The 21,083-nt window shown below is 44.0% G+C and overlaps 1 protein-coding gene across 1 annotated transcript in view; it reads right to left on the reverse strand.

Annotated features, from left to right (window-relative positions):
- LOC147709813 (NACHT, LRR and PYD domains-containing protein 3-like) overlaps positions 1-21,083 on the reverse strand; it is a 453,703-nt gene that overhangs the window by 190,238 nt on the left and 242,382 nt on the right. Inside the window, exon 7 of the mRNA XM_086926111.1 lies at positions 16,571-16,582. Coding sequence (XP_086782237.1) covers positions 16,571-16,582 — 12 coding nt within the window. The remainder of the gene's footprint in view (positions 1-16,570; positions 16,583-21,083) is intronic.

Raw genomic sequence — 21,083 nt, forward strand, 5'->3', positions numbered from 1 at the left:
CTTCACCCACCAGCTCCCCAAGAGTTATTTGGAAGTGCCTACAGTTGTTTTGGGCCTTCTGAGGAACTGCGTGTCGCAAGGAGCTGAAAGCGCGACTCACGAAGAAGTGTGTCACCACCGCAGCAGCTGTCTTCACATCGCCGGAGAAGTGGATCGACGATGCATCAGATGCTGCTGCATCAACGGAGAAGCGTGTTGCCGCCGCAGCAGCTGCCGCATCATAGCCGAAACGCCCGCATCGCCGGAGAAGAGGATCGACGTTGTATCAGCTGCCGCCGCATTACCGGGAAGCATGTCGCAGGGCCTGTTGTAGCTCAGAAGATTAGTTGAGTCACCGTCGGGCATGCATGCATCGTGTCGCATCCAAGAGAAAGATACAATCTTTGTTTAATTGCACAGGATCTTCATCGTATCATGGCCTTGTGGGCCTGCATCGCCACGGAAACGCAGTAACAAACCAACGCATCTCCTCCCCTCACAGAGAAGAACCAACGCATCCCCTACGCAGCTGTAGGGACCCGACGCATCACCTTCCCTGCAACACTTTCGTTGTATAGCGTTACACATCCTAAGGTATATTGACTCAAAGTGTTGCATTTTACATCTGAAGAGAACTAAGCTAATTCTACCATTTGTAAAGTACAGTATTAAGGATTTTTGTCATTTCTGGTCTTGAGTTAAGTCTATATAAAAATACTTATTTTTATAATCCAACTTGTGTGGTTTACATCTGTAGTGTTGTCACTGGGTTACTGTATGTGCTCACAAATGCTTTACACACTGCCTCTGGGATAAGCCTGTCTGCTCGTGCCAAGAGGAGTTGGCCTAACGGCTAGGGCGTTCGACCTGGGAAACTGGATTCCAGTCTTAGTAACGACGCGTAACATCCTGTGATTCTGGGCACATCACTTAATCTCCCCGTGCCTAACAAAAATGAATGTGTGTCCTCATGTAATGTAACTGGTACTATGTGAAGCGCTCTGATACCTGATTCAGTTATGGGTCAAGTTTGCGTTATATAAAACTCTACAAAAAAAAAAAGCTACCATGGGGGTTGTAGTGAGGGCTGAGCCTCGTTTGCGCACATTGCTATGTTAATATAGGCTTATTAGAAGTTTAAACGCCATTTTGCCTTTTGCTGCTTTTGCACACAACACACAATATAGATGTTGTTGTAAGTTAGGCTGTGTGATTTGCTTCACATGAGAACAACTTGTTTTCTGCATCCCTAGACTTACATCGTGATCTTAGTCTGCAAGGTGTGTGCTAAAGCCGCCAAGGTTATATAACACTGTGGCTGTTGTTTAGGCTGATCGGCTCACGTTTTAGACCTAACTCACATGCAGTTGTAGCCAACGGTGATTCTGGCGCCTTTAATATTGCACTGTAGGCATAATTTCAGGCACTTGGAAAAATCAGTTACCAGAGAGCTTTTTGCAGATCCTGATGTGATTCCCTCCGGCTGATCTTGGAGGTATGGGGTCCCCTATTCGAGCCTAAGAGACCTTCTATAGTTTATAATACATAGTAGTAGCTAGGGAGGGTGGAATACTAGGCATTACAAAACCTGTTTCCATTATCATTATAATATGATTCCTCCTTTTGTGTTTTATCGAATTCTAACAATGCTGATCATATTGTTTCTAATCATATGTCTGCTTGTGTTATTAAAACACTGCATCTTAGAGCACGGCATTAACATTTTTTTAAAAAACTTTCTCGTGTCTCTCTTTACTCCTGTTGTGGACTGGAATGAGAATAAAATGAAAGCGTGTTCTTGATTCCCACCATTCCTGAGTATAGCCTAAGTCGCATGTTCTGGGTTGTCTAATCATTGGTTCCTTTGCTCTAGGACGAAGAGCTAATGAGACACTGATGCTAGCTGGTTAGGGTTTCCAGGTACTGAGGTGAGTTTTTTGGTCCACCACAATTCACTGAGGTCCTGGGGGGTCTCTGTGTACCGTTCTGTGTAGGAGCAAAATCCCTGCAATATGACACACCCAACTTAGTGGTCTTATTTTTGAGACACTCGAGTAGAGCTTATATCAGTCCACGGCCCCTTCACTGTTATTTCCGGTTGACAGTGGTGACTGATAAACCTGCCTATGGTTAAATAGGTCTTTTCAAGCTTGATGATTTAAAATGGTTTCTATTGCATTACTACCCAGTTGTGCTACGTTACTTTTTTATTGTCTTTATCATTATGGGTGAGATTGATATACCCCAGCATAGTCGGATGGCAGTCTGCAATCATTTGCAGGCTTATGTCATTCTCTTAGAGGGCATGGCAGTTGTTTTTGCGGTGAGTGCTGACGTGGCATACCCGTTTGAGATTTACTACTCATGGGTTACGTTCCCTGCGGTGAATACAGATAGCAATATGTTTCATGTTTACACTCCAACTGCTGTGCCTCTGGAGTACACTCCATATAGGACACAGGAGATTCCGATTTCTGCTTAGCAGCATCGGGTTTGGTTTAATGGCACCCTTCCCCACTCTCTAACAGCAGTTCGGTTAGGTCCTTTGTCCATCCCAGGTGCTTCTTGGCCTGTTTTGGCAGGATTTACCCAACACTCCCTTGCCAGGGTGGTTCCTGTTGGTGAATTGAGGCCCCTTTATACCTCTGCCTTAAGGGTTATGAGGACCTTGGTGCAATACATTACCCACAACTTCCAGGGCTGGGCACCTGGAGCTGCGGCGCATCCAGTTGGACCGAGCGGAATGAAGCTTAGTCCCGTTATGGTTAATGCAGTTATGGGCAAGCGTCCCCAAGATAAGGATGAAATGCCTTTTTGGCTTGCCGAGAAATGTGACCAACTGGAGGCAGTATTTCCTAATACGACTCCTGTGGAGAAACACAGGATTCTTACAATTAGTTTGCAGAAAGACTTAGTGCTTGAAGTGACTGATTGTACCACATGGGGTCTGATATTTGCGGCAGTTTATGCTAAGTGCTTTGGCACTCCATCCATGGTTGTCCTGCCCTCCGTCATTAAGCGTGTTCAGGATGAGCACGGACCGGAGGCGGCTGTTGAATTGGAAATGAGACTCATTGGAGTGTTTGACATAGTTTCCGATCTCATCCTTGCTAATGTTAAGGGAGATGCGGTAAGGTTCCAGGTGTTTAATGCTTAGTGCGATGTCCCCGATGCTGAGAAACCCTGTTAGTTACCGAAAATTATTACAGCGGCATATAAGACCATTGGCCGCAATAGTTTAGGTGTTAAGCCTTTTGCTGAAACAGCGCAAAAGCAAACACAGGCGGCGAAGTCTGACAGAGATGATCGCCCCTTTGTTCCAAAGCAGAATTGGAATAAAAAACAGGGGAAACAGCAAGAGAAACAGGGGTCCGATCCTGCTTCACCGATACCTGCATCTACTGAGCGCACGTATGACTTGCGCGACCACGCTACTATTAAGTCACCTGATCGTTTTCAGGTTCCTGATCAACGTTCTCCTCGCTCTTTGCAGGAAACCGCAGTCTCGCCCACCAGTGGAAGAGACAAAGGCAGAGGTTGGGGTGCCCAGCAAAGCCGTGAACAGCCCCGCCCAAAAGACGGTAAAGGCAAGCAGGACGACTTTCCACATCAAAGACCCCAGTTTCAGAAAAAGAGTTTCAGAAAAAGAAAGTTGCCTCATTAACAGCGAGATATGCCACGGATAGTGAGAACACAGCTTCGGAACCTGACATTGTTAGGCTGCGCTGCGGAAATTACAGTAGTACGGGAAGCATTGTGTCCATTTCTGAAGGTGACAGCAACTGACAAGTTTGTCGCTGTTCAGACTGCTGACACTAGAGTGGCTCCCCTGAATGACTTCATGAAATAGTTCTTTTAATTGAAGGTGACATACAACGTACTATAAAAAGGGGTAATTTGGAAAAATCTAACAACTACTTATGACATTTTGTTGGCGGAGGCTGACTGGCTCCCACCTTTTGTTCTCGCTGCTCCGAGAGGGGAGGAGGTAATCCTCTATAGTTTCGCGCACACTGTGCCAAAGGAGCAGGCTCTGCGTTTTGCAGAACAGTGGGCTAAGGTGCTTGCACCTGCTTTGTACTGTACTTCCTGTGGATGGGACAGATTTTCCCCCCAACATGAGATTCCTATACGGTCTATGCCACAGCCTCAACCCCAATGCCCCATGCGACATGAAGCGAAAGCTCCCGGAGCAGAAATCCTCGAAAAATTGAAATATCAAAGTGTGATTGAAACATGTGTGTCTCCGATGAATAATCCTCTTTTTACTGTGACCAAGCCTGATGCCTCGTACTGTTTGGTATTGGATTACCGGCACTTAAACTCCAATTGCCGGACCTGCGCGGTACAGAATACTCACAATTCTGCCCTTGTGGATAGTCTCGTGCGTAAACGGTTCAAAACCACACTTGACACATCCAATGGCTTTTTCAGCCACAATCTGTCCTTTATTAGTAGTCAATAGACAGCATTTACCTGTGGCGGCAAACAAAGGCACTTCATACTTTTAGCGATGGGCTACAAGAACAGTCCAGGCGTCTTTGCTGCCCCCATTGTCTCTCTTTTGGAGGGACTCAACCCTGATGCGTGTTCGTATGTGGATGAAATGTATCTCACAGACGACGAATTGTGGTTGCATCTGTGTTGCATTGATCTTATAATTTGTCAGTTTGCGGACTTCGGTTACAAATTTAACTTTGTCAAGTCTCACATTGCAGAGTACACAGTGTTGTTCCTGGGCTATGAACTCAACAATGAAGGCCGAGGTTTAGCACCTCACTTCTTGGAGAAATGCTCACAGTTGCCCGCTCCTACGACTCTGAAAAAATACAATCTTTACTGGGCTTTTTGAACTTCGGGCGTACTTACATTCCCAAATATGCCCAGCTTATGAAGCCTCTTTACGCTATGGTACAAACTACTTTCTCCAAATCTTGCTGGCTGCCGGCTCATTCAGCCATCTTGCAATCTTTGCAGGCTGATCTTCTAGAATCTAAATTCCAATTGGTTCGTGATAACCACACTAACCTGGTGATAAGAATCATACCAGGAGCTGTGGGTTTAACGTACCTGACTTTTAATGAGGGTGACACAGTCCCTATGGCTTACAAGTCACACCTGTACCCTTCGGCTGAGCTGCAGTTTTCCACTGTGGAAAATGTTTTGACAGCAGTGCAAATGGCAATTCTGAAAGAACGTGCACTATTACAGGGAAAACGCATTTTGGTAGTTACTCTGTATCCTGCCCTGGAGGCAGTGACAAAAGCCAGTGTACCGAATGCAAAAGCTTTGCACCCACGGTCAATTAAATTCAATTCAATTCAGTTCATTTAGATAGCGCGCTACATACCCAGAGGGTCTCAAGGCGCTTGGAGAAGGGTGGGGAATTACTTGTCGAATATCCAGGTTTTAAGTTGCTTTCTGAATGCTAGGTGGTTCTGAGTGAGGCGAAGGTGAATGGGAAGTGGCCATGGGCCAATGGGCCATCTCCGGATGTCACGTTAATTTTTGACTCCTCTTTGCAGACTCAGGAGTATTTACAGTATGAATTCGTTCATCCGGCTCCTCCGACCATGCGCCCGCTTGAGGATTTCCATTGTATCATTTACACTGACGGTTCGGCGCAACTGGCCACGGTCAAAGCATGCTTATTCTTCGGCGTGTGCAATAGTGGTTGGTACTATGGTGAATGGTGAATTCTAGTCCGATGTCGTACATACACAGACTTTAGGGGACTGTACCACCCAATTGGCAGAGCTCCGTGCTCTGATGCTTGCATTGGAGTACGCTGATCCTAGTGTGACTACTTTTATCGTAAGTGACTCTTACTACTGTGTTCAGTCTTACAATGACAATTTGTTCTTTTGGACTCAAAATTACTATCATGATTCCAAAAGTAGCACAATAAAACACAAAATGATCTGGGTTCGAGTGGCTGAGCTTAAAGAACGGCTGCCACTCATGTTTGTGATTCATACTCTTGGTCACCAGCATGTTGGAGTTCACGCTGTTGGCAATAGCCTCGCTGATGAAGCGGCAAAAACAACAGTAGCAACATATTTGGTTGCAGCAGTTACATGTACCAGGCGGTGTCTGCCGCTCCCTTAGACGTAGATGAACATTGTGCTGTTTTCCAGAATCTACAAAAGACCCATGACAGTCTTGCAAAGAAACACATGCCCTCCACATCTGATGCTGCCCTGCAGACCCCGAGTTGGTGAACTGGTCCGAGAGAAGGTCGAGAACAAGAAGGAATTCGGCCCCTCCTATTGTGCTCCAGTTCCTGTGCTTGGCATGCAGGGTACAAGAACAGTCATTTTACCTCCCCTTCCTGCTCGAAAGAAAAACTGGTACATCTCCATTGACAATGTCAAACTGCACAGAGTGGGCGATTCTTCTTAGTATGACATCTGCGGTCTCTTGTCCAGCAATGCCGAGAAATTCTGTTTTGGCTCCGACACCTACCACCAGCCCTAACGTTGCTATTGAGATGCCTACAGTTAGAAATCCTTTAATGAATCCCCCGGCTGGTGATTCATTTGATGAAATTGAGGTTCCGTGACGGTTCCGTGACGACTTGAACCCGTGTTTTCAAGTTTGTCGGAAATACATAAAAATGGTATCAGTGAACCGCAAATGATCCATTTAGTATATCCTAGTGTTTCCGCTACGCTACGAGCAAGAGCACTCCTTCCACTGACACATTTTTGATATATACACGGCATCCATCTTAGATCGTGGCCGCCATTTTGTGGTTTCTTGCCCTCACATATGCAATAGCCTCTGATCATTTCATTCACTCCACTTTGATTAAGGACACGTAGCTTTAGCCGGAGATTCACCTCTTACATGACACGTGCACCTTAAACCAGATCACGCTGACGCTGCATGACTCGACAAAGGCTGCCTCCTCTGCCCGAGGCCAGCCCACCTGAACTGGTTTTCCTGTCCATTGTACCTGATCATGATTAGGCGGCCGAAGCTGGTAGCCTTGCCCATTTACAACCCACAAACATCTCTTATCCCGCTTTCTATCTTCTGCACCTGGCTCTGCTCCTTTCCTTCTGGGCCTTTATTAGGGGGAGGTAACGAACTTTACGATGAGGCGGTCCGGCTCTTGAATACAATATTGACAAGGGATTGTGATGGACTGGTGGGAACCCCTCTTCGTGATGTTTGGTATCAGATATTATCGACAGTTCCTGTGTAACGCCAAATATTTATTGTTTAGAGACACAAAAGGTTTGGGAATGTACCGACATGTGAAATATTTGCCTAGAGCACAATTTTTGGTATATAAGGAGCAACCCACTTTGTACAAATCGAACAGGCTCCTGGTTACTGCCCGTGTGTAGTATCTATGACTTCTGTGTCCCTGCAGTAATAAACCTTTGGTCTTTGACGCCACCATTGAGAAGCCCGTGTTTCTGTTCATTTGTGCACCAAGGCAGGTGGGACTCCGGGGTCTTTGGGTGTTGTACCCTGACACCTCTGGACGGAACCAAAAAGTCCAGAACTCCAATTGGCGCCCAACGTGGGGCGACGTCATTCGGTACCGGTCCAAAAGCCTGAAGAGTTCGAGAAGCTTCGTGTGAAGATTCCTGAGGGAGGCGCCCCACTTCATCGATCCCGGCATATCGCAAAAGTGGCCCTGAAGTTCTCTTCCACGAGGGTTCCCGTTCAGGACGGCTGCAGTGGGCCGTTGCCTTGACCGTCGCCCTGTCTTGGACCCGAAGTGGTGCAGTCCTTAGTACGGCGAAACGTGACGGGTTTCTCCTTGGTGACGTCTTCAGTGCCTCAGTTAAGTATTTAGTGATAGCTAGCTGGTTATTTTGTGAGGATTGTTAAAAATCCTTGATCGGTTCTTGGTTTGGTTTGGTTTCGTAAGATTATCACTAGTTGTTCTGATTACGATAATCTATTTGGTTCAGTTTGGGTATCGATACATTAGTTTGGTTTTGGTAGGCCTAAGTTCTTGGTTCAAGTGCACAATTTGTTTCGTGTTTGTTTGTTTTGTGTTTCGGACTGAAAATGGTAAGTCGGAAAATGTTGTCTTGTTTTAGTTGCAACAGTGACTCACAATTAGAGGACTCTTGTCTGGTTCCTCCGATTGGGACTCCCCTATATGATTTATACTGTAAGTATGGTGTGGGTCCTATAACTTATAATGAGATATGGGTCCGTTATTGTAAGAAGGATGGTGTCCTTAGTTGGCCACTGCATGGTAGTTTTGAACAAGAGATTCTCGACAACTTAGAAGCGAAATTGTTTAGGAAGAAAGCCCGGCCGGCAATGTTTGACTCTTTTCGTTATTGGCGGAAAGAATCCAAACAGAGAGAAATGAAAAGGTTGAAGAAAGAGCAAAAAGAACAAGAAGAATTAACTCTAGAGCAAGCGACTAAACAGTTGCAGGCTAACGAGTGTGAGAAGGCCATAGATGTAGCCATTAGAGAGCATAACTTAGCGATTGACAAGTGCTATCCTGCCTTGCCATCAAAAATGGCTAAGATACTGGAGGATTCCGAAAACGATCCTCTGCTATCTTATCTGTTACGGTCACCTCCACCGTATGCACAAGGTGCTACGGCTCCACTCATCCCGAATGTACAATTGCCGGTTGCTGGACAACCTGGTGTTCCTGCACCTATTCCTCAGAATCGAGTTCCTATACTTCCTGTGGTGAATGTAAATGTTCCTACAGCTCCTCCTCTTCCCGCACTGCCAGCTCCTATACCTACCACTGTACCTACTAGTCCTCAAACTATTTTCCTCGATACTCCTACTGTTTCGTCATCTATTCCTACCTCTACTGCATTCTCTATGTCTGCGAGTGTACTAACTCCACTTTCTGTTCGTCGAAGAATCACTGATTCCGTTACTAATATGCTGTCTCCTATATATAAAACCTTGATTAAGACTCCTACCCCTGACTCTGTTCAGAGACGGAGTCAGCTTCCAAGTACTGAGGAACGGGGAGTTTTAGACTCCACGGCTCTCAGATGGATTACGAAAGTTAGAAGATATAATACGAGAGATGTGTTAGAGACATTTATGCAATGGGGAGAACCAACGCAACGATACGTCTTCGACGAGATGTGCTCGTTGTTACGTGAAGAAATAGAAGAAGACGATGTCGAATCAGATTTGGAAGATTTAATTAAAGTTCAAAAGGAGTTTGCTGCTGGAATGATAGTGGGTGAGAATATAAAGCAAGCGATGGAACTCATTTTAAGTTTTAGAAATGATCCATCTCTTCGTTCACCGAGAGATTTAGAAAAAGGTAAAGTGAAGCTAAGTCGCCAATATCCTATGAGGGAGGTTCCTCCAATTTGGCGCGAAGCAGTACAACGTGATGATAATGCAGGAATTGCAGCTGCTCCAGCACAGTTCCAAAGAGTATGGATACATATTCCATGGAAGCGAGCAGAAGTGTTGGCAGTAAAACAGGCCTTGCCAGATCCACGTAAAAATCCAGCCGGATATTACAAGGAATTGACACAGACAGTTGAGGCTTGTATAATGAACTTAGCCGACATTGATATGTTGTTTGGTAATGTAGTTCCGCAACCAGTGTGGGCTAAAATTCGTAGAGAGGATCATCAGGCTGCTTTAGGTGGTGATTGGGCAGCTATCACTGCAGCAGATGCTCAACAAATAGGTGGTGCGAAACCCGAACCTTTGATTGCTAATCTGCCAGGTAGAATAATTGATTTAATGAAGACTCTGATGCCAGCATTGCGTGTTAATTGGGATAAGTTGTCAGCGTGTAGACAGAAGAAAGACGAAAGCGTCTCGGACTTCTTCACGAGGTTCGAAGAGACTTTTGTAGATCATAGTGGTCAGGATATGAGCACAGAAGGGGGACAAAGACTCTTTGTCGATAAATTTGTGCATAATTTGTTACCTGAATTATGCAACAAATTGAAAGACTCAGAAAGTGCGTGGGCTGTATCTACGACAGCGCAAATACTTGCGACTGCACAGTACTACGAAAATAGGGATAAAGAGGAAAAAGAGAAATCAGAGAAGAAAACGAAAGATTTAAAAACTAAAGTTCTTTTGCAGCAGGCGTATCCGCCTCGTACGAATCAGACTAATACGCAGCAAAACTCATATCAAAGGACAGATTATAGAACATCAAGGCCTCAATATCAGTGGAATCAGTGTGCGTACTGTAAGAAAGAGGGTCACTACAAGAATGAATGTCCGATCTTAGCGCAAAATAATGCAGCAGCAGCTCAGAGAGGTCGTGGTGGTTATGCGCAGAATTCTAGAGGTCGAGGGCGAGGTGCTATACCTCCACAGACGAATGATCGTCCCTCCAATCACTTTGATCAGAGAAATGGACAACTTGCCCAACAAAATAGATCTCAGCAATATCTTGTTGAGGATTATTGTGAAGTTGATGAGGGATTCCAACAAAATGGGTACTAGGACAGCCATGGACAGAGAGAGGGAGTAGTATCAGTTCCAGTGGATCAGAGTGGGCCTTATGTCGCAGTAGCAACATCAGGTGTAGTCGAACCGTTTCTGTTGGATACTGGTGCAGCGAAAAGTTCTATCATGCATGCGAAACTCCCTGGCGCACCTTTGTCTGGCTCAACAAATGTTTCCGTAGGTTTTTCAGGCGCCCCTGTGTACAACCCGATATCTGGTCCTTTGTCTATTTCCGTTGGACCGTGTCAATTGAAAGCACCCCTGATTTTGACGACAGGTTGTAATGAAAATCTGCTTGGTTTAGATTTGTTAAAACGACTATATGCGACATTGTACTGTTCTCCGGAAGGAGTACAGCTTACTTTGGGTAAAAGACTCACCTCTCCGATGTACTTGTCAATGGACGCACTCCCGCCAGAGCTGCGCTCACTCCCTGATTCTCTTTGGGCGACTGGTCCCAATGATGTAGGTCTACTAGAAATTCCACCATATGTAGTAACTTTGAAAGCGAATGTAAAATTTCCAAGAATTCCTCAATATAAAATCTCGAGTGAAGGAGAACGTGCACTTTTACTAATCGTGCAAGATTTGATTAAAAAAGGTGTGGTTGAAGAAACGCGAGGAAATGTCTGTAACAGTCCTGTATTACCGATCTTGAAAAGAACAGATCCTACAAAGCCTCCAGTTTATAGGTTTGTCATAGACCTTAGAGAAGTTAATAAGATTGTAATTCCGCAGTTTCCTGTAGTGCCAGACATTACTGCCTTGTTAACATTGATTCCTGCCACAGCTACGTGGTTCTCAGTTATAGACCTCAAGAATGCCTTTTTCAGCATTCCGATAGCTGAAGAAAGTAGGGATATTTTCGGCTTCTGTTTAGGAGGTCGCAGTTTCAGATTTAAACGCGCTCCACAAGGCTATTGTGAAAGTCCATCCATTTACAGTCAAGCTTTAAAAAGTCAGCTAGATTCTTTTGTTCTTCCTCCAGGTTCTGCCCTAGTACAGTACGTAGACGATCTTTTAGTGGCTGCCGATGACGAGGAAACTTGCAAAGCAGCTACAATTTCACTATTGCATCATTTGTCTAATTTGAATCATAAGGTGTCCCCTTCCAAAATGCAATATTGCTGCCAAGAAGTAACCTACCTAGGTCACCTCTTATCAAAGGAGGGAAGGAAGTTGACCCCAGAAAGAATAAAAGCAATTACGCAGATGAGTGTTCCACGCACACAGAGGGAAGTACGTGCCTTTCTAGGTATTACCTCCTACTGTAGGCAGTGGATTCCAAATTTTTCTCTTTTAGCGAAACCATTGGTAGCTTTGACTGGGAAAAATGTTCCGAGTCCGGTGCCATGGTCTGATGAATGTCAAGAGAGTTTTATTGAATTACGAAAAGCACTGTGTTCAGCTCCTGTATTGGGTACACCTGATTATAGCAAGCCATTCACGCTCTACGTTCACGAAAGAGAAGGTTGCGCGTTGAGTGTTCTGACACAGAAGTTTGGTGACAAACAACGCCCTTGTGCGTATTTCTCATCAACACTAGATCCGGTAGCTAGAGCATTGCCTAGTTGTTTGAGGGCTACAGCGGCAGCTGCAGCTTCCATTCGACAATCAGCTGGTTTGGTGATGAACAATATGCTAGTGGTCATGGTTCCTCATGCAGTGGATACACTCATGAACCGAACGAAGACACAACACCTCACTAGTGCGAGATTATCTGGTTACGAGCTGACGTTATTAGCGAGTCATATTCAGATCAAAAGATGCAATGTATTGAATCCAGCAACATTGTTGCCGACTGATCAAGAGTCGAGTGATTCTGAGCCACATGACTGTTATTTCAAAACGGAGGAAGAGACAAAAGGTCGCATCGACTTGAGGGATACTCCCCTATCCGACCCGGATGGTACGCTGTATGTGGACGGGTCTTGTTTTAAATTGGAGAATGGTGATGTGACTGCTGCCTACGCGGTAACGACTTTGAAGACGATTGTGGAGACTGCAAGAGTGAGTCAGAATTCTGCCCAGGCAGCAGAATTAATAGCTCTTACGAGAGCGTGTGTTTTAGCTGAGGGAAAGAGAGTGAATGTGTTTACAGATAGTCAGTACGCATTTGGCGTGGCCCATAGTTTTGGCCGGTTGTGGAGAGAAAGGGGTTTCATTACGTCCCATGGGACTAAGATTCAGCATGGTCAGCTAGTTAACGACTTGTTGGAATCTCTAACCTTACCGACTGAAGTTGCGATTGTGAAGTGCAGTGCTCATAAAGCAATCACGGATGATGTTGGTCGTGGGAATGCCTTTGCCGATGAAACCGCTAAACAAACAGCTAGAGACATGATGAGTAGAATGTATGTTGCCACGTCTGCAAGATGGATTGCTGAGTCTGGAATGTGTGAGGACACTATGGAAAGTGTGAAAGAGATTCAGAAAGAAGCGACTAAGGAAGAGAAACGTGTATGGAGAGAAAGTACGGGCAAATTGGACTCGAATGGATGTTGGATCGATTTGACAGAACAGCAGCGTTGGATGTTGCCTGATGCGTATGTGCTTGCAGTAGTGACGATGGCGCATGGAGTGGCGCACATAAGTTCTAAAGGGATATGTAAAATGTTAGCTCCGGTCTGGAAGAATGAGGGAATCAGTAAGTGTGCAGAGAGAGTGGTGAAAAATTGTATGGTGTGCTTGATGCATAATCCTGGCAAGGGAACTCCAACTCCAGCTGGTCATTTTGCTCCTCCTTCCTGTCCCTTTGAAGTGATTCAGTTAGACTTCATTCACATGGAACGCTGCAACAATTTAAAATACGTCCTGGTGGTAGTTTGTGCTTTTTCCAGGTGGATAGAAGCATACCCACTAAAGGACAACACTGCTCTATCTACTGCCAAAATTCTTCTAAAAGAATTTTTCCCTAGGTACGGAATGCCACGGATTGTATGGTCAGATAACGGAAGTGAGTTTATAGGGAAAGTTATGCAGAGTGTGTGTGCTGGTCTAGGTTTGAAACAAAAATTTCATAGTGCGAACCATCCCCAGTCAGCTGGTTTAGTCGAGGGTTACAATGGCACCCTCAAGCTTAAAATAGCCAAAATACAAGCATCCACAGGTTTGGCTTGGCCAGACGCACTTCCTTTGGCTTTGTTATCAACGAGAGCAACAGTGCATTCTAGAATAGGGCTTTCTCCATATGAGATTGTGTTTGGCCGCCCAGCAAATATCTGGGGTGTGCCAAGGCCTAAAAGGTTTTGCTCCATTGAATATCCTATGTTAATAGACTACCTTTACGACTTGACTGCTAAATTAAGTCTTATTCATCAACAGGTCTTTGATGCTTTGCCAAAGCCTCCGGAGAGTCCAGGGCATCAACTGAAACCGGGTGACTTCATTGTGGTCCGGAACTTCGCGAGGACAAAGAATCTTCAGCCTCGCTACATCGGCCCCTTCCAGGTCCTGCTGGCAACGAGGACAGCTGTACGTGTTGCTGGCCGGAAGAACTGGATTCACGCTTCTCACGTAAAGCGTGTTCCACTGCCGCTGCCCTACGACGACTGGGTGAAGAAGGGAATTGGTGCCTCCGAATCTGAAATAACTCCAAAATTTGTCCCTTTCAGCGATGCCGATTTGATTACTGACACTTTGAAACTTGACTCTCCTCCTGAAAAGACTGCTTTGAACATTGAACATTTGTCTCCAGCATCAAAAGAAACTTTGCTATCTGCGAACTTAAACTCTACAACAGCTGCTAGTGATACACTATTTTCCGATCAAACAGTACCAGCGAAGAAGAGATACAACCTTAGAAGCCATAAAACGGACAAATAAAGCAGGCAACTGCATATTGTAATTTTGATATATATATATTGAACTTTTGCTTTTCAGCCAGGAAGTTTGCTATTGTTTATTGTTTTTTTAAATTGCCTTGCCGTCTGGGTAGCCGTAGGGTCGTGGCTGTGTGCCTAGTTTGAATTTGCAGGGGTCTGACACAAGGTCGATCTTTCTGTTGGTTTTGGGAACTCCCAGGGCTGACAGAGGCATTTTCATCTACGTACACATCATCAGTGGTCGCGAGCGGATTGTAGAAGATGGAGCTTCCTGCGCTGCAACGAGAAAATGTGATTTACGTTCGCAGAAACAGACTTAATAGAATTCTTCACAGCAAATGTTTCTTGATGCAATGTGCCATTACATTTTTGATTGTTTTAGCAACATTGGTGGGTGGAATTGTCTTTAGCATAAATTTGATTTTTGTGCCAGTTTCTACAGTGCCTCCCCTTGATCCAGCTATTTCTACTGTTTCTTCTATACACTCTTTTCACTCGTTTCCAGAACATGAGCAAACCCGACGCTCAGAATTCATTAATAACACTTTTGTGCAGCTCTTGCACCAACACCAACTGGTAGTTAACACTACAGATTGCTGGGTGTGTGGCTTGATACCTCACACTATGGATAAAGGTATTCCCTATTTGGTTTTGCCTTACAGCTATAATGGATCATTTCAGGCCTTCCAAACCATCTTTGTTTATGCCCTTGAAACCTATCCTCCACGTCCACCACGTTCCACTAAATATAACTCTGCCAACAAAGCCTTAGTCCAGGGAATTATTGACATGGTCAAGGACGTCAATAATACTCCATCTTACCCTAGAGACGAATTGCGAGTATATTTAAGTTGGAATACTTCAGAGTATCGCCTTAGTTTAGGAGAAAGCAAGCGTAAAAGCTCAACTCCAATCTGGGTCGTACCTCACCGAGGTCAGGTCTGTCTGCAAGGTAATGGGAGAAATCCGAGAGCTCAGCTAGGGAGGAGTGAGTGCGTAGAGACTTATGTGTTTCCAGCTAACTCTTCCCCTGCCTTCCTCACTGCTAGGGGTACCTACTTCATTTGTCAAGACAGAGCTTATACATGGTTGCCTGCCGACTTCTCAGGATCATGTTATATTGCTCGATTGTTACCTCCGACATACACTGCTTCACCGGATTACCACAGAACAAGAGTAGCTAGAGGTGTTTTCAGCAAGGAAGATACCGCTGGTCAGGAAGCTGGAGACTTCTTCAAAGGCTTCCTTCCGTTCTGGGGGCCTATGGCCAATAGTAGAAACATACGTCAGCTAACACGGGTAGTTGAATCTACTATTACCGAAACTGCTGGTGCCCTTAGCAATCTGACAGCTGAGCTTCAGGCGGATAGGCTCATGACATTGCAGAACCGTATGGTTCTAGATGTTATACTTGCAGATCGAGGTGGGGTATGCAGAATGATCCAATCGAGCTGCTGTGTCTTTATTCCTAATAATGCTCCAACAGTTTACGAGGCGATCTCTAAGTTGCACAAGATTTCGGACTCCATACATGTAGACAAGGGAACCTGGTCCTTCATGGAGTGGGTTTGGACTCTGATCTCAGCGTGGGGATGGAGGATTCTAATGGTCATTGGTGTCATCTTAGTATTCCTGCTCTCATGTTGTCTGATTATCCAGTGTGGTCCTGCTCTGTGTAGTCTTTGTGCTGCAACTTGTCTCAGAAAACCACCTGCGTTTGGAGAAAAGACACGAGAAAGGATGATGATACAACAGCATGTCACTGACCTGATGAGCATAGAACTAGATTCAGACATAGATTAAGTAATTGCCTATGTAAGGGCAAAAGGAGGGTCTGAGGTTCCGTGACGGTTCCGTGACGACTTGAACCCGTGTTTTCAAGTTTGTCGGAAATACATAAAAATGGTATCAGTGAACCGCAAATGATCCATTTAGTATATCCTAGTGTTTCCGCTACGCTACGAGCAAGAGCACTCCTTCCACTGACACATTTTTGATATATACACGGCATCCATCTTAGATCGTGGCCGCCATTTTGTGGTTTCTTGCCCTCACATATGCAATAGCCTCTGATCATTTCATTCACTCCACTTTGATTAAGGACACGTAGCTTTAGCCGGAGATTCACCTCTTACATGACACGTGCACCTTAAACCAGATCACGCTGACGCTGCATGACTCGACAAAGGCTGCCTCCTCTGCCCGAGGCCAGCCCACCTGAACTGGTTTTCCTGTCCATTGTACCTGATCATGATTAGGCGGCCGAAGCTGGTAGCCTTGCCCATTTACAACCCACAAACATCTCTTATCCCGCTTTCTATCTTCTGCACCTGGCTCTGCTCCTTTCCTTCTGGGCCTTTATTAGGGGGAGGTAACGAACTTTACGATGAGGCGGTCCGGCTCTTGAATACAATATTGACAAGGGATTGTGATGGACTGGTGGGAACCCCTCTTCGTGATGTTTGGTATCAGATATTATCGACAGTTCCTGTGTAACGCCAAATATTTATTGTTTAGAGACACAAAAGGTTTGGGAATGTACCGACATGTGAAATATTTGCCTAGAGCACAATTTTTGGTATATAAGGAGCAACCCACTTTGTACAAATCGAACAGGCTCCTGGTTACTGCCCGTGTGTAGTATCTATGACTTCTGTGTCCCTGCAGTAATAAACCTTTGGTCTTTGACGCCACCATTGAGAAGCCCGTGTTTCTGTTCATTTGTGCACCAAGGCAGGTGGGACTCCGGGGTCTTTGGGTGTTGTACCCTGACACCTCTGGACGGAACCAAAAAGTCCAGAACTCCAAAATTGAGTATACTTATCCCACAGATTTGTAGATGCCCAATTTGCAGACGTGTTTGGCTAATCAGTCACTTTTTTCATTTGACACTGACTCTAACACATCGAAGTCCCCATCAAAATTTTCGCTTTTTCCTGTTTTTTAAAAAACATTTTTTAATTCCCCCTTGGACCTACGTTTCGCTGGTGCTTTTTACATTTTTTTTATTCATGTCCATTGGATTTGTGGTGTATTTTTTCCATTTCATGAATGGACACTATGTTAAAGTAAGAACTACAATTAGACTGATTGATGGAACTTTGGCACCCCACTCCTCTTCACACATAATGAAGAGGGACCATACTTTTGTGAATATCACTGCATGGCCTGTCTTAGATGGGATTGTATGTGATGCTGTTAAATTTCAAATACATGGTCCCATAGAGGTTATAAACATCCCTAATGTACTTTGTGTTTCAATGGGGGATGTGGTTAAACAAAATATTTGCTCTGATGATTGGGATGTCTAAGCCGTGAATAATATGCTGCCTTTGATGCTGAAGATTTGTATTTAGATTCTGCCAATTATGCTGACTTGTTTTGTTACCAACACTATAGCAATCATTTTCTGCACAAAGCAAACACATTTAGAAATGTGGTTAACTACACACAATGGGAACATTGTCCCGCTCCTCTTGAAAGCAGCTCCAAAACACTTTTGAAAAAGTTCACTGATTTTACTGATTTTAATCAGTCAAATCCTCACACATTTTATTTTAAGATGACTGAAAAGTCCTCTTCCAAGGTTAGACTCACCCACACAAAATTATTATATTCAAAGTCCATTATCGACCAATTGGCAGTAGGGGGATATGAGCTGTGGAAAGATACTATAGATCTTAAAACTGTTTGGGGTTCTAAAAGTTGGCAAGTGCAAGGCACTGAGGCTTTGCATTGTGCATGTCTCATCCCAAACCATATGTTGTTTCTGTATTCGACTATTTCACAAACCACCTGCTTTGGATTGGCTACGTCTCCAAAATTAAATGCTCCTTCTCTTCCTGATTTGGGAAAATACCCCAAATGGAACAATCACACCAGTGAGTGCCGTAGTGATTTACAGATTCTGTTACTGAATTCGTTCTTTAACATTTCCAGTTTGGAACCCCAAGGTTGGTTGTTATGGCAAAAAAGTGCAGATTCATGCCAGCATCGTTTTTTGGGTTTGGCCCCTTGCTATACACAGCTTAGGGTGGATCTCGTTTTGAGAGTGACCATTCTGTCACTATCTATTCTGTAGGCAAGCTATGTCTGAACTGGCTCAAACACTTCACTTAAGCTTCATTTGTCTAAATTGACTGACGATGTTGATTTGAATGACTTCATGAAAGGTCCTGCAACTGGCAGATCCAAAAGATGGATTTATGCTATTTACAACGAAGTGTGGAATTTGTCAAAAGTTGAAAGTTGAAGATGCTTCTAGGTCAAGGGCAATTGATCAAGCTAATTTAGAAAGTGCTTGCAGTTGTAGATAATAGCATTAACACACTTTCTTTCCGAATTTACACATTAAATAATATTGTTTTGTCTGTCGTTCCTCCGCATGGGAAGCTCGATGTATCAATCTGGCCTTCCATTCCGACCTTGAAAGCAGAGTTCAACAAGATGAGTCGAATAAGGACTCTTTTGTCTCAAAAAGAAGTCGCCCTTACATCTGCACGTGAAACATTTGTCCTTCACGTGTCTAATACTCATACAGAGGTGCATGCCTTACTGAATACAGATCTCCCCCTCCATTTTGGAGCGTTAATTCACACTATCTTCAATGCCTCGTCGACCACTGGCTAGGCGCACTTTTTTAAAGTAGTAAGTTCTGGCCTTATGACTTCATTCCAAACTGTATTTGGTGTTATACCGGCATTTTTTCATTCCATTTTTTCAAGCCTCTTTGGCGGTTTCCCGTTAATTCTTGCCCTGGTTGCCGGTGTTATGCTGTTAATTTGTTTGCTTAAAAATGGCTGCACAACCTGTGTAACACGACAATCTGCCCCGGCTGCTGCTGTTTCGCAACCGGATGCTTGATTACTATGGAGCGCTGCCTCTGGCTACCTTGAGTGCAGCATATGGATTATCGTTTCGAATTTCCTACTTTACATGTGTGCAACCTGTCTTTCATTGCCTGGATTGCTGTTTTTCGAATGGGCTCGGGATTTTTGTATCTGCAATACGGTGTCTCCCAACCCAGAATATGATCGGCTGATGAGTACCTTAGTTGCTCATGAACTGCACTGTTCTGGCATCGGGATTTTGGCCTTTGCAGCGATGCATGGAGTCCTATGTAATTGGAATATTTGGGCTGCGGCACATGACTTTCTGGCACGCAGTTATATTGAAGAATACCCGAGTTGTCCTCTGATGGTGCTAGAGGCTACGGCTATTGAAGAGCATGTTTGTTCTTTTCCATTACTGAATTGGATGGCTGAAATGTTTTCAGATGAGAACAATGACTTCCTATTGGAGGCAGTTGCAACGTACTGTGCCTATACACTGTTGGATTGAGCTGGCATTTTTTCCTGCTTCAAAATGGTTACTGGACTCAAACTTTTTGATTTTTTTCTCCTCCACGCATTCATTGCATTTGAAACTGAACTACCACAACTTGGTTTTTAAATTATATGTGGTTAAATAATTCAGAATGTACTCCCAATTTTCCACTTTGGCAATTTTTGAACTTGATTCTGTTTCTCGAACTTGAACTCTGCGTTCCTGATTTGCCCCCCGTTTGTACGTGAGAGCCTTTGGCAGATCCTGATGTGATTCACTCTGACTGATCTTGGAGGTATGGGGTCTCCTATTCAAGCCTAAGAGACCTTCTATAGTTTATAACACATAGTCCTAGCTAGGGAGGGTGGAATACTAGGCATTACAAAACTTGTTTCCATTATCATTATAATATGATTTCTCCTTTTGTGTTTTATGGAATTGTAACAATGCTGATCATATTATTTCTAATCAAATGTCTGCTTGTGGTAGCAAAAATACTGCAAATTAGAGCACGGCGTTAAAATAAATATTTTAAACTTTCTTCTGTCTCTCTTTACTCCTGTTGTGGACTGGTATGAGAATAAAACGAAAGAGTGTTCTTGATTCCCACCATTCCTGAGAGTAACTTAAGCCCCATGTTCTGGGTTGTCTAATCATTGGTTCCTTTTCTTTAGGACGAAGAGCTAATGTGACACTGATGCTAGCTGGTTAGGGTTTCTAGGTACTGAGGTGAGTTTTTTGATCCACCACAATTCACTGAGGTCCTGGGTCTCTGTGCACAGTTCTGTGTAGGAGCAGAATCCCTGCAAAAGGGTGAGCAGAGGTTAATTTAGGAGTGTACCCCCTTACCCTGACTAGACTCAAGGGTCCCTATTTGTCCCAGGTACCTACCTATGCCAACTAGAGACCCCCATAACTAACAGTATGAATGTGTGCAGTATGTGTCAGTGATATGAGTGTTAAATATGTGAATGAGGTGTTAGTGTGGGGCAGATAAGTTTGTTCAGTAAAATTTATGCTAGTTTCTTAAGGAGGAAGATCTACTATTTATTCAAAAAATTATTTGCTGTGTACAGGTCAAATGTTTTTTGCACAGATTGTGATTTTGATAAGAAAATGTAATATGAAACTCGTTGATGCATTGTAAAGAAATAACAGTTTTCAAAAGTAATGTGACAATACAAGTCAAGATTGTTATATGATTGCTTTTAAATAAGTGAACAATGAAATGAAATAATAATAAAAAGAGTTTTTTATGAAACATATCTTTGTGTGGAAAAATCATAAGTCAATGACCCACTGTTATGCTATATATGAGCGAGTATTAAAGTATTGAAGGTCACATGAGAGGTTGTTCATTATAAATTGTATCCCCTTAGGGAACTACACAACAAATTAATAAAGCACACGTAGAGCTCCCTTTAAATAATCCCACAATGAATGAATAAAGGACACGAAGATTTCCCATTAGGGAACCACACAATGAATGAATAAAGAACTCGTACCGCTCCCACAAAA

Source organism: Lissotriton vulgaris, chromosome 6, assembly GCF_964263255.1.
Source record: "Lissotriton vulgaris chromosome 6, aLisVul1.2, whole genome shotgun sequence".
Classification (NCBI taxonomy): domain Eukaryota; kingdom Metazoa; phylum Chordata; class Amphibia; order Caudata; family Salamandridae; genus Lissotriton; species Lissotriton vulgaris.